Source organism: Chrysemys picta, chromosome 12 (assembly GCF_011386835.1).
Source record: "Chrysemys picta bellii isolate R12L10 chromosome 12, ASM1138683v2, whole genome shotgun sequence".
NCBI lineage: Eukaryota > Metazoa > Chordata > Testudines > Emydidae > Chrysemys > Chrysemys picta.
Genome location: NC_088802.1, coordinates 28,525,106 through 28,538,883, shown reverse-complemented (window position 1 = coordinate 28,538,883; position 13,778 = coordinate 28,525,106). Strand labels below are relative to the sequence as shown.

Genomic DNA, 13,778 nt, shown 5'->3' with positions numbered 1-13,778 from the left:
GCAATATTTTTATACTCCTCCCTGGTCATTTGTCCAATCTTCCACTTCTTGTAAGCTTCTTTTTTGCGTTTAAGATCAGCAAGGTCAAGAAAATCAAAGAAACTGTTCGACAGAGAATCCATGCAACATCTGCAGTGACTGTGGGAAAAGCTTCGGGTGGAGATCAGACCTTGTTAGACACCAGAGAATCCACGTGGGTGAATGGTCCTACAAGTGCTGGGTCTGTGTGGACAGCTTCAGTCGAAGCTCACACCTTATTAGACATCAGAGAACTCTCACAGGTGAGAAACCACATAGCTGCCCTGAGTGCGCAAAAAGCTTCACTCGGAGCTCATGCCTTATAGAACATCAGAGAATCCACACAGGAGAGAAACCCTATAACTGCCCAATTGTGGGAAAAGCTTCAGTCAGCACTCACACCTCATTAAACATCAGAGGATCCACACCAGTGAGAAATTGCATATCTGCCCCAACTGCAGGAAAACCTTCAGTCAGAATTCCAACCTCATTGAATATCAGAGAATCCACAAAGGAGAGAAACCCTATAGCTGCCCTCACTGCGGTAAAAGCTTCAATCAGAGATCAAGTCTCATCACACATTACACAATCCTCACAGGAGAAAAGACCTATAACTGCCCTGACTGTGGGAAAACCTTCAGTCAGCACGCATACCTTATAGAACACCAGAGAATCCACACAGGAGAGAAACCCTATAACTGCCCCAATTGCGGGAAAAGCTTCCATCGGAGCGCAAATCTTCTATCACATCAGAGAACTCACAGTGGGGAGAGACCCTATGAATGCCCTGACTTTGGGAAAAGCTTCAGTCGGAAATCAATCCTTATTAAACATCACAGAGTTCATACAAGAGAGAAACCCTATAACTGCCCCATCTCTAGAAAAAGCTTCAGTCAGAGTTCCAACCTTCTATTACATCAGAGAACCCATGCAGACCAAATGCCCCTGGGAATGGGACTATGACCAAGAAGGAAGAGGAGGAGAGGAAGGAAAAAGACGGGGAGAGAGAAACTGAAAGGGCCACCAGAAGCTATAAGTGGGGAGGGAGGGAGGGTGAGGAGCAGAAAGAGGAAAAGCCAGTTCCTGCCTCTGCCTAGTCCCGCGCTGCTGAGGGAATGAGCTGTCCTTGGGGACAATGTAAGGGGAATCCCCAAAGAGGCTCCCTTGATTCTCATCTTTCATTACAGCTGGAGCACAGAATGACACCGACAGTTAGTGTTGGCTGCACAGCTTCAATTGCTTTTCAGTTGCTTATAAAATGTTACGTTACTAGATGGACCTCAGTTTTAATGCAGCCTGGCAGTTATGACGTTCATCTTGAAAGCAGTCCCCATCCTGATTGAATTTATTTTTGGAAGTTTGATGAAAAAACATGTCTCCTGTTTCTGAGATGGGGATGGAAAAAAGAAAAAGTACATTTTTACCATTTCAAAAAGTATAGTTTTTTTTATCAATTCTAGTGTCTTAAGAATTTGGACTAGCAATTTTACATTTGACAGAGAAGGAATTCCTATGTCAGACACACTTCTCTCTGTAGTTTAACAATGTGTTTTGACGTAAAGTTGGAGAGAGTGTAAAAAATAGCCACAAATACGATTCAGTGGCTGGAGAAAAATCCTTACAGTGAAAGACTTAAATCGTTCAATCTGTTCAATTTAAATATAGGGTTAGTTTAAAAAAGTAAATATGTTGAAAAACTGAGAGCTGACTTAATTAAACTGTATACATACCTTCCTTGAGAAAAAATAATGGGTGCTAAATGGCTGTTTAAACTAGTAGATAAAGGCCTAACATGAACCAAGAGTTAGAAGCTGAAACTAGACAAATTCCGACTGGAAATTAGGCATAAATTTTAATAGTGAAGTTGATTAACCACTGAAACAAATTGCCAAGGGAAGTGATGGATTCTCCATCTCTTGATGTCTTCATATCAACACCAAATTATTTTCTGAAAAATATGCTTTAGGGAAATACAGATCTATACAGGGGTAACTGGGTTAAATTTAATGGCTTGTGACATACAGATGATCTGACTAGGTCATGTAACGGTCCTTACTGGCCTTTGCATTAACGGTCATGTCCGTACAGTCTGTCTTTAGGCCTTGCAGAGGCTACCTTAAAATGCTCGTAGTTAGTCCATACCTTCCCCTGATTCCTCCAAGGGTTCTGATATGACCAGCAGCCTGTGTATTTCTATCTGAGAGGGTCTCCCCTGAGATCTCTGCGAACTGCTGGTCTTTTATCAGGATCTCCTCGGGAGCTGTAAGTTGGTCTCTACAACCAGTTCTGAACCCCTGTTGCATAATCCACATTTTATGGCACAGGAGGTGGAGCAGGGCTTAAATTCAGCCAGAGTTTTCCAGTAAATATTTTCAAACACGTGGTGCTGAAGCCCTGAGCCCGGCCCCTCCCGTGGGGTGGAAGCCCAGGGCTCCAGGAAATACTCTGTGAGAATTTAAGCCCTGTGGTGGAAGATCCCTTGGTGCATCTGTTGCTGGTCATGGGCTGGTGTCACCAAAGTCAGTGAGTTCCTGGATTATGCTTGGCAGAACTTGGTGGACCCCAGTATGCTTGCCCAGCATATGGGATTGCCCATCCCATGTGTCCCCCACTGTGTGCTCCAGGAGGTAAAGGCTACCCATGCCTCTGTGGCTTTTTTAGGGTGAGTCCTGTAGTAAGGTATTCCCCACCTGCCCATATGCCCTGGGTCTCAGGAGCTTACTGTCTGGCTCCTGCCCCATAAGCCCCCCTCAGCCCTCTCCTACCCCCCAGAACTTTGAATCTCCCATTTGAGCCAACTCAAAGAGATCTAAACAGTGAACTTCTAAGCCACATCACAAGAGCAGCTATACAAGCTCACACTAACCTCTACTCATTTCTTCCCCCTCGCGTCCTGCAACGATACAAAATAGCTGGACATTTTGCCACTTGGAGAGGGTCAGGAGCCCTGGTGGGTCAGCCTGAACTTCACCTTAGTTCCATGGCCCATCAGGAATATAAGTTGATTGGGCTTCTTCATGGAACTGGGAACACGGGCATATTGCTGATGCAACTTTCAGATTTCCCTGACACTTGTTCCTTCTGTGGTGAGAGGGACACCCTATCCAAAGCATATCTGGAGTGTGCCAGGTTGCAGCCCATTTTCTGCCTCCTTCGAAACCCCTTGTTGAGATTCTTGTTACACTTTTCCCTGCGCATTTTTATTTGCTCATTGCCCATCCATGGCCCCACAAAGTCTTGGGACCTCCTTGTCAGCCCCCTCCTCGCCGTGGTGGAGAAGACCATATCAAGCCAGGAGGAGGAAGCTGGACAAGGTGTATTTTGCAACGGTGACTTGGGGCCCAATTTGGTGACTTCTCTGTTCACATCTCTGGGCAGAGTTCCTCTGTGCAGCATCCACAAGCTCCCTGGACTGCTTAAGGGAGCATTGGACACTGTGTGGTGTTCTCGGCTTTCAAACCTATACCCCAAACCCGCTTCCTGTTGTTGTTTTTTTAATGTGTTCTTGTGATCGGCGTCGGCCCACCTACCCGCTAGGGGGCGGTGGGGAGCTACGAGGTCACTGGCCGGCCTGGGTCACGCCTCCGTCAGCGGGGAATTAGCGGCGGGGCGGCCGCCAGCCAGAGTCTGTAGCGCGCCCCTCAGGCAGGGGAGCGCCGGCAAAGGTCAGTAGCGCGCCCCTCAGGCAGGGGAGCGCCGGCTAAGGTCAGTAGCGCGCCCCTCAGGCAGGGGAGCGCCGGCAAAGGTCAGTAGCGCGCCCCTCAGGCAGGGGAGCGCCGGCAAAGGTCAGTAGCGCGCCCCTCAGGCAGGGGAGCGCCGGCAAAGGTCAGTAGCGCGCCCCTCAGGTAGGGGAGCGCCGGCTAAGGTCAGTAGCGCGCCCCTCAGGCAGGGGAGCGCCGGCTAAGGTCAGTAGCGCGCCCCTCAGGCAGGGGAGCGCCGGCTAAGGTCAGTAGCGCGCCCCTCAGGCAGGGGAGCGCCGGCAAAGGTCCCGGCGTGGCTCTGCCGGGTAGGGGAACGCAGGCCCACCCTACACCACTGCGCTCCAGCCCAGGGCCCTGACAGTGGCAGAACGAGGGTCCCACCACTGGGTCAGCAGGGTCGTCCCGCTACATAGACTCACCACTGTGCAGCTCTGTCCCTGGGCTACTTCCTACCTGATTGCTCGCCCGAATCCCTCTGGTCCCGTGAGTGCGTCGGGGTAGTCTGCTGCTGGCAGCTCTGGCTCCCCCTCAGGCTCAGGCTCCTCCAGCTCCTCTGGGTACTCGGCTGCTGGCAGCTCCCGCTCCCCCTCCGGTTCCTCCAGTTCCTCTGGGTACTCGGCAGCAGGCAATCCTGGCAGCCCCAGTCCGTCCTCCAGGTGAGCTTTCCACGGGTCCAGGGCCTCCCCTGGTGTGGCAGCAGGCTCTGAAGGGAGCAGCCCGTGGTCTGTGTCTGCCTCCCTCCCTGGTGCTGCCCTAACTGAGCTAAGGGCCCCGCCCTTTATACTTCCTGTTCCACCCCTCCCCTTCCGGGGGGTGGAGCGAGCTTGGGCTGGCCCCGCCCACTCAGGCTGAGGGAAAGGCACTTTACCCTCAGGTTCGGAGGGAAGCCACCCTGGCTCCCTACACACCCCACCCCTCAAATCCAGCTCCCGAACCTCGGAGCTGGCGTCCTCAGCCTCCCCCAGACGGGAGAAAAAGTCCGCGTTGGCGTTGTCCCGTCCCGCCCGATGGCGGATCGTGAAGGCGTAGGTTTGTAGTGTAAGATACCACCGCTGCAGGCAGGCATTCGCGTCCTTCATCTTGTTGAGCCACTTCAGGGGTGCATGGTCCGTAACCAGTATAAAGGGGGCCCCGAGGAGGTAGTAGCGGAGAGCATCAACCGCCCACTTAACAGCTAGGGCCTCCTTCTCCAGGACGGAGTAGTTCCGCTCCCGGGGGAACAGTTTCCGACTGATGTAAACAATAGGATGCTCCTCCCCGTCCACCTCCTGTGAGAGGACCGCCCCAAGCCCCACGCCGGAGGCATCGGTCTGGACAATGAAGTCCCGATCGAAGTCCGGGCTGAAGAGAACGGGCTCGCTAGACAGGCGGTCTTTGACAGTTTGAAAGGCCCTCTCGCAGTCGTCAGACCAGCACACTCTACGGGGGCTATCTTTGGTCAGGAGTTCTGTCAGAGGGGCCGTAATGGTTGCAAAGTGGGGTACGAACCGCCGGTAATAGCCGGCCAGGCCCAAGAATGGACGTACCTGCCTCTTCGTGGTTGGCGCCTGACATTCCTGGAGGTCTTGAACCTTCCCGATGAGGGGGCGTACCTGTCCCCGCCCCAGGGTGTACCCCAGATAAGTGGTTTCTTCGCGCCCGACTCGGCATTTCTTAGGATTGGCTGTGAGGCCGGCGGCGCGGAGGTCCCGGAGGACAGCCGCCACTTGGTTGAGATGTTCCTCCCAGTTGCTGCCATAGATGACCACATCATCCAGGTAGGCGGCGGCGTACTTGGTGTGAGGTTGCAAAACCCGATCCATCAAGCGCTGGAAGGTTGCTGGGGCCCCATGGAGGCCGAAAGGCATCCGAGTAAACTGGTACAAGCCTGACGGGGTGGCGAACGCAGTCTTCTCCTTGGATTGGGGTTCCAAGGGGATCTGCCAGTACCCCTTGGTGAGATCTAAGGTGGTTATGTAGCAGGCTTCTCCAAGCCGGTCAAGGAGCTCATCGACGCGGGGCATTGGATACGCATCAAACTTTGAAATGGCATTGACTCTCCGAAAGTCAATACAAAACCGCCGGCTCCCATCTGGCTTCGGAACCAGGACGACAGGGCTCCGCCATTCGCACTGGGAATGCTCGATAACACCCAATCCCAACATGGCCTGGACTTCCTCCTCCACAGCCTCTCGCATTCGCCTAGGCAATGGCCGGGTCGTCTCTCGGACCACCACCCCGGGGTCGGTCTGGATTGTATGGTAGGCAAGCGTAGTCTGTCTGGGCTTCGTGGTGAAGGTCCTGGGGAATGCCTTCACTAGGCAGAGGGCCTGTTCCCGCTGCTCAGCCGTGAGCGTCTCGGCTAGCTGGGGTTCCCCATTATCAGACTCTTCGGGGGGTTGTGGCCCAAGGTCTGGTTCAGGTGGGTATGGGGCAATTAGTAGTCCTTCCCGTTCCCGCCAGGGTTTTAAAAGATTCACGTGATAGATCTGCTTTCCCTTCCGGTGATCAGGCTGCCGGATTTCATAATTGACAGGCCCCACTTGGCGAAGGACTTCATACGGGCCCTGCCAGCAGGCAAAAAGCTTTGATTCCTCCGAGGGGAGCAGGAGGAGAACTCGGTCCCCGGGGGCAAATAATCGGACCTGGGTGCCCCGATTATATTGCTGCTCCTGGCCCCTTTGGGCCGTGTTTAAGTTTTCCCTCGCGAGTTCACCCGCCCGGGCCAACCGTTCCTGCAGCTGCAGGACGTATTGTAAAAGGCCCTGCGTTGAGGATGGTGTATGTTCCCAAGTTTCTCTCAGGAGATCCAACACTCCGCGGGGCCGTCGCCCATAGAGGAGCTCAAATGGAGAGAACTTCGTGGAAGCCTGTGGAACTTCCCGAACCGCCAGTAGTAAAGGGGGAAGTAGTTGATCCCACTGACGGAGGTCCTGGGTGGGGAAGCGTCGCAACATTCCTTTCAGGGTTCGATTAAAACGTTCGACTAACCCATCCGTCTGGGGATGGTAAACTGAGGCCTGCAGCTTCTTAATCCCCAGCAGGGCACATACCTGACGGAACAACTTAGATGTGAAGTTGGTCCCTTGGTCAGTAAGTAACTCTCGAGGGAGGCCTACCCTGGCGAAGATCTTCACGAGCCTCTGCCGCAATAGTGCGGGCAGTGATACTCCTTAAGGGGACAGCCTCAGGGAAGCGGGTGGCGTAGTCCATCAAGACAAGGATGTATTGGTAGCCCGCCTGACTTTTCGGGAAGGGTCCGACCAGGTCCATCGCTACTCGTTCAAATGGAACGCCCACGGTTGGTAATGGAACTAGGGGGGCCTTCTGGATCCCGGCCGGGGCGGCGCGTTGGCAGTCCGGGCATGACCCACAGTAATCCTTCACTTCGCGGTGGATGCCGGGCCAGAAGAACTTGGCCAGGACCCTAGCTGCGGTTTTCTCCGGTCCTAAATGGCCTGCGGCTGGGATGTCATGGGCTAGCTTTAGGACCGCCCGTCGATGAATGCGGGGAACCACGAGTTGGGTCCGGACCTCTTGAGTTTGAGGGTCCCGCTCCACACGGTAGAGACGAAGTTGGTCAAGCTCAAATCTAGGCCATTGGGTAGCCCGCTGGGCCTCCACGACCTTCCCCTCTACCCGTGCCAGCTGTTCATAGGCAAACCGGAGCGTAGGGTCCTCCCTTTGGTCTCGGCTAAAGTCCCGAATGTCCACCGGGGGGTCCCCTGTCTCCTGGCCGTCCTGCCTGGGTGAAAGGGATGGGTCACCGTCGGGGTCGGGGCTCCGCCTGGGGCCTGGGTCCGTCGCAGAGGAGGCTCCCTCGAATGCCTCTTCCGGAGATAGGGACCGGAGCAGCTCGACGAATTCTGACCAGTCCCAGCCCAGGATGATTGGGTAGGCAAGGGACGGGGCCACCGCCACATTCATTACCTGAGTCGCCCCGTCTACCGTGAGAGGGACCTGCACGGTGGGGTACGGTTTCACATCCCCATGTATGCACTGTATCCGTACATCCCCGATGATCTGCTCGGTGTCCGGGAGGAGGGACTGGCGGACAAGAGTCTGCCCACAGCCCGAATCAATTAGACCCACCACAGGTGTCCCGGCGATGCTCATGGGGGCTGTCAATTTGGCCGCGGATGGTGTGCGGTCCCGGCTCTCCCCGGTGTACACCTGGCCAAAATCGCATTCCATCGCCGTACAGTCTCGTTGCAGGTGGCCGTACTCACCACACCGAAAGCAAGGTCCTACCTCTGTGTGCCCCGGCCGTGCCGGGTCACCCGGGTGGCCGCGGGGTTGGCCGGGGCCCGATGGATGGGCCAAACGTCCAGACGGTGCGGGTTGTGGGGCCTCGGGCCGTCGGGGAAAAGTAGTGCCGCCGCCGTTTGGTCGTCGGGCTCGAGCGGGCACATTGACTTTGGGGGTGGACCCCCTTTCCGGCTTCTGAGCGCCGGGTCCAGAGCTTGGGGGTCGGGCTGTCGGTCCTATTGGGGCCTCGGCCTCTAGAAAGTTCTCCATAAGTGTGACTGCTGCACTTAGAGTTTGAGGTCGGTGCCGCAACACCCACGCCCTCCCTGGAGTCGGAAGGATGTGCACGAATTGCTCGAGGATGATCTGTTCTGTCACCTCAGCCACAGTTCGATGCTCGGGTTGTAGCCATCGGCATGCTGCATCCTTTAATTCCTGTGCCACGGCTCGGGGCCGGGCCCCCGGGGGGTACAGCTTTCCCCGAAACCGTCGCCAAAAAGTCTCCGGGGTGATGTCGAAGGCATCCAGGATAGCCGCTTTTACTCTGGCGTAAACACGGGCTTCATCGTCTGGTAGCCCCCGGTAAGCCTTCTGGGCCGGCCCCGTTAGATAGGGGGCAAGCAGGGTTGCCCATTGGTCCGGCGCCCAACCAGCTACTGCAGCAACCCGCTCGAAGGTCACGAGATAAGCCTCTGGGTCATCCTCAGGCCCCATCTTGGCCAGACGGATTGGTGGAGCAGGAGGGTTGGGGGTGGTCAACCTGCCCGGCTGGGCTCCACCGGGGCTCGGCCACAGGGTGGCAAGTTGCTGGAAACATTGAGTCTGTTGTTCGCGGTGCTGGGCCCCCAAGGTTTGAAGCAACTGCTGCTGGTGGGTACCCAGCTGCTGTATGAGTTGTTGCTGCTGCTGCTGCTGGGTCTCGGCCAGCACCTTGATAAGCCTTTCCATCTCCATCTTCTGTTTAGGGGCTGTCGCTGCCTCCTTGCTCTAATCCCTTCCGGCAGGGATTGGGGGCGCTGCCCGCATTCTCCACCACTTGTGATCGGCGTCGGCCCACCTACCCGCTAGGGGGCGGCGGGGAGCTACGAGGTCACTGGCCGGCCTGGGTCACGCCTCCGTCAGCGGGGAATTAGCGGCGGGGCGGCCGCCAGCCAGAGTCTGTAGCGCGCACCTCAGGCAGGGGAGCGCCGGCAAAGGTCAGTAGCGCGCCCCTCAGGCAGGGGAGCGCCGGCTAAGGTCAGTAGCGCGCCCCTCAGGCAGGGGAGCGCCGGCAAAGGTCAGTAGCGCGCCCCTCAGGCAGGGGAGCGCCGGCAAAGGTCAGTAGCGCGCCCCTCAGGCAGGGGAGCGCCGGCAAAGGTCAGTAGCGCGCCCCTCAGGCAGGGGAGCGCCGGCAAAGGTCAGTAGCGCGCCCCTCAGGCAGGGGAGCGCCGGCTAAGGTCAGTAGCGCGCCCCTCAGGCAGGGGAGCGCCGGCTAAGGTCATTAGCGCGCCCCTCAGGCAGGGGAGCGCCGGCAAAGGTCCCGGCATGGCTCTGCCGGGTAGGGGAACGCAGGCCCACCCTACACCACTGCGCTCCAGCCCAGGGCCCTGACAGTGGCAGAACGAGGGTCCCACCACTGGGTCAGCGGGGTCGTCCTGCTACATAGACTCACCACTGTGCAGCTCTGTCCCTGGGCTACTTCCTACCCGATTGCTCGCCCGAATCCCTCTGGTCCCGTGAGTGCGTCGGGGTAGTCTGCTGCTGGCAGCTCTGGCTCCCCCTCAGGCTCAGGCTCCTCCAGCTCCTCTGGGTACTCAGCTGCTGGCAGCTCCCGCTCCCCCTCCGGTTCCTCCAGTTCCTCTGGGTACTCGGCAGCAGGCAATCCTGGCAGCCCCAGTCCGTCCCCCAGGTGAGCTTTCCACGGGTCCAGGGCCTCCCCTGGTGTGGCAGCAGGCTCTGAAGGGAGCAGCCCGCGGTCTGTGTCTGCCTCCCTCCCTGGTGCTGCCCTAACTGAGCTAAGGGCCCTGCCCTTTATACTTCCTGTTCCACCCCTCCCCTTCCGGGGGGTGGAGCGAGCTTGGGCTGGCCCCGCCCACTCAGGCTGAGGGAAAGGCACTTTACCCTCAGGTTCGGAGGGAAGCCACCCTGGCTCCCTACAGTTCCCCCCAGAATTAGTTGATCCCCTTGGTTCTTTTTTGGCCCTTCCTCTCTGCGGGGTGTGTGTGTGTGTTGTGTTTGGTTTAATAGATGGATCCATCATGAACGTGGGGGTCAAATATGCCTCTCCCCACCCTTGTCATACAGGGACTGGGCTATAAATCATAAAAGATCCCATGGTGCATTGCTCTGGGGTGAGGGTTCACCCACTCTGCCTAGGTAATCAAACATGCATATGCTAGTAAGGATCTTCACACCAGTAGAGTGACATCGGTGGCATCACACCAGGCATGTAGTGAAGTTCCCAGATCTGGCTCAGTCTGCAAATACAGGAATCTTTGGGGTAGCCCCATGTGTGGTGCCAAATAGAGTCAGTGTTTGCACCTTTGTACATCATTGGAGAGTTTGAGAGCTTGATGTGCTGGTGAGTGTTTTGTCATCCAGGAGACATGGCCAAAGAGCATGTAATGCTGCTTTTGAATAGAATGAGCAATCTTTGCAAGTCTGACATTTCATACAAAGTCAAACCACTTTATGCTCAGGATTTGGGGCTGACAGTGCATTCAGAATGTCTCTGTCAGCTGCAAATGTACCCGCAAGAGGATCCAGGTCTCTGACTCAAAGAGCCATACACTGGCTATATTTATTAGAAAGAGACATCCATTTTTGATTTAAATACACCTAGTGATGGAGAATCCACCACATCCCTGGGTAAGTTACTTCAATGGTTAACTCACCTCATTGTTAAAGATTTGCACCTTATCACCAGCTTGAATTTATCCAGCTTCAGCTTCTAGCAATGGGATCTCATTCTGACTTTGTTTACTAGATGAAGGTGCCTTGTGCTGTCAGAAATCTTCTTTCCATATAGGTACTTCAGTCTGGCTGGCAACCTGCGTGCTTTGCAGCTCTTTTATCCTTATTATAAGCTAGCCTCTCCACTCCCCTGAGCATCCTACCAGCCCTTCTCTGTACCTGTTCCTCTTTGCTTCAGCCAGGTGCTCTCACATCAGGGCATGGGAGGATAGGCTGGGTCACTCAAAATAACGATGGGCACAGATGCCTTTGAGATGTGATTGCTGAAGCTACTAGTATCCATTAATATTATTAATGCTAATAACATTGTTAATGATGATTTATTGTTAAAAGAACAGAGCAAACTGACATCCATCTGCACAATGCTAACCAAGGTAAATGATAGAGCGCTAAGAACAATAAGGCCTGGTCTACACTACGGGTTTAGGTCGACTTTAGCAGCGTTAAACCGAATTAAGCCTGGACACATCCACACAACGAAGCCCTTTCTTTCGACTTAAAGGGTCCTTTAAACCGGTTTCTTTACACCACCTCTGACGAGGGGATTAGCGATAAAACCGGTCTTTGCGGGTCGGAATTGGGGTAGTGTGGACGGAATTCGACATTATTGGCCTCCGGGAGCTATCCCACAGTGCTTCATTGTGACCGCTCTGGACAGCACTCTCAACTCAGATGCACTGACCAGGTAGACAGGAAAAGACCCGCGAAGGTTTGAATTTCATTTCCTGTTTGCCCAGCGTGGAGAGCACAGGTGACCCCGCAGAGCTCATCAGCACAGGTCCCAGGATCGCAAAAGAGCTCCAGCATGGACCGAACGGGAGGTACGAGATCTGCTCGCCATATGGGGAGATGAATCAGTGCTAGCTGAACTCCGTAGCAGTAAAAGAAATGGAAAAGTATTAGAAAAGATCTCCAAGGCCATGAAGGACCGAGGCCATAACAGGGACACACAGCAGTGCCGCGTGAAAATTAAGGAGCTACGGCAAGCTTACCACAAAGCCAGAGAAGCAAACGGAAGGTCCGGGGCAGAGCCGCAAACTTGCCGCTACTACGCGGGGCTGCATGCGATCCTAGGGGGTGCAGCCACCACTACCCCAACCGTGTGCTATGACTCTCTCACTGGAGAAACACACAGGGAAGACGGTTCAGGGAACGAGGAAGATGACGATGGAGGTACTGTAGGTAGCTCACAGCAGCAAGGAAGCAGAGAAACCGGTTTCCCCAACAGCCAGGATATGTTTGTGACCCTGGACCTGGAACCAGTAACCCCCGAACTCACCCAAGACCCTCAGGGCACACAGGAGACCTCTGGTGAGTGTAACTTTGTAACTATTTGTAAACATTACAAAAAAAAAGCAAGCGTGTTTAATGATTACTTTGCCCTGGCAATCGCGGCCAGTACATCTACTGGAAAAGTCTGTTAACGTGTATGGGGATGGAGCGTAAATCCTCCAGGGACATCTCCAGAAAGCTCTCCTGGTTGAAAAGGGGTGATTTTATTAAGGGGACATTCAGAGGCGCCCGTTCCCGCTCTTCTGACCAGAAATGTTCCCCGCTGTTAACCACGCGGTGGGGGGAGGGGTGAAGTGATCATCCCAGAGAATCGTGTGTGTGTGTGTGGGGGGGGGGGGGGGTGGTTTACTTGTGTTTGTGCCGCATGTTAACCGGGAAACCGCAGCCCCCTCCTTTTACATTGAAACCCCATTTTAAATGGACAACCCAATTCATCCTTGATATGGGAAATGCGCTGCTGTTTGCAACCTTTCCCGCATGTTAAGAAGGTTAAAAAAGCCAAAACACTGTGGCCTACCATGGCTGCCTGCAAGCCAAAATATGCGACCTTGTAATGAAAGAGTGTACCCATTGTTCCCTAAAATGTGTCTTTTTTAACCACCTCTCCCTTCTCCTCCGCCAGCTGGAAATGTTTCTCCTTCGCAGAGGCTCGTGAACATTAGAAAGAGAAAACGTAGGACGAGGGACGAGATGTTCACGGAGCTGCAGATGTCCGCCCAGGCTGATAGAGCACAGCAGAATGCGTGGAGGCAGTCAATGTCGGAGATGAGAAAAGCCCAATATGAACGAGAGGAGAGGTGGCGGGCTGAATCGCGGGATGAACAGAGCAAGTGGCGGGCTGAAGACGATAGGTGGCGTCAGCTTGCAGACAGACGGCAAGAGGCAATGCTCCGTCTGCTGGAGCATCAAACTGATATGCTCGAGCGTATGGTTGAGTTGCAGGAAAGGCAGCAGGAGCAGAGACCGCCTGTACAGCCCCTGTGTAACCAACAGCCCTCCTCCCCAAGTTCCATAGCCTCCTCACCAAGACGCCCAAGAACACGGTGGGGGGCCTCCGTCCACCCAGTCACTCCACCCCAGATGATCGCCCAAGCATCAGAAGGCTGGCCTTCAATAAGACTTAAAGTTTTAAAATGCAGTGTGTCCTTTTCCATCCCTCCTCCCCCACCCATCCCAGGCTACCTTGGCAATTATCCCCCTACCTCTGTAAGGAACTAATAAAGAATGCATGAATGTGAAAAAACAATGACTTTATTGCCTCTGCAAGCGGGAGGGGAGGGTGGGGTGGGGTGGTTGGTTTACAGGGAAGTAGAGTGAACCGGGTCGGGGGGGGGGGTTGGAGGGCTCATCAAGGAGAAACAAACAGAAGTTTCACACAGTAGCCTGGCCAGTCACAAAACTCGTTTTCAAAGCTTCTCTGATGCGCACCGCGCCCTGCTGTGCTCCTCTAACTGCCCTGGTGTCTGGCTGCGCGTAATCAGCGGCCAGGCGAGTTGCCTCAACCTCCCACCCCGCCATAAAGGTCTCCCACTTACTCTCACAGATATTGTGGAGCGCACAGCAAGCAGCAATAACAATGGGGATATT

At 54.9% G+C, this 13,778-nt stretch overlaps 1 protein-coding gene across 1 annotated transcript; it reads left to right on the top strand.

Moving 5' to 3' along the window:
• The first annotated feature begins 9,852 nt into the window (after positions 1–9,852).
• Positions 9,853–13,526, top strand: LOC135974450 (uncharacterized). The gene is made up of 2 exons (XM_065562609.1): positions 9,853–12,209; positions 12,814–13,526. Exons 1-2 carry the CDS (start codon positions 11,819–11,821, stop codon positions 13,407–13,409), a joined length of 987 nt encoding a protein of 328 aa, XP_065418681.1. The 5' UTR covers positions 9,853–11,818; the 3' UTR covers positions 13,410–13,526.
• Positions 13,527–13,778: the final 252 nt, after the last annotated feature.

Excerpts from the sequence above, each read along its gene's own strand:
- LOC135974450 (XM_065562609.1), top strand. The coding sequence starts at position 11,819 with ATGAAGGACCGAGGCCATAACAGGGACACACAGCAGTGCCGCGTGAAA. Across the intron at positions 12,210-12,813 it reads GGGCACACAGGAGACCTCTG|CTGGAAATGTTTCTCCTTCG; the intron begins GTGAGTGTAACT and ends CTCCTCCGCCAG.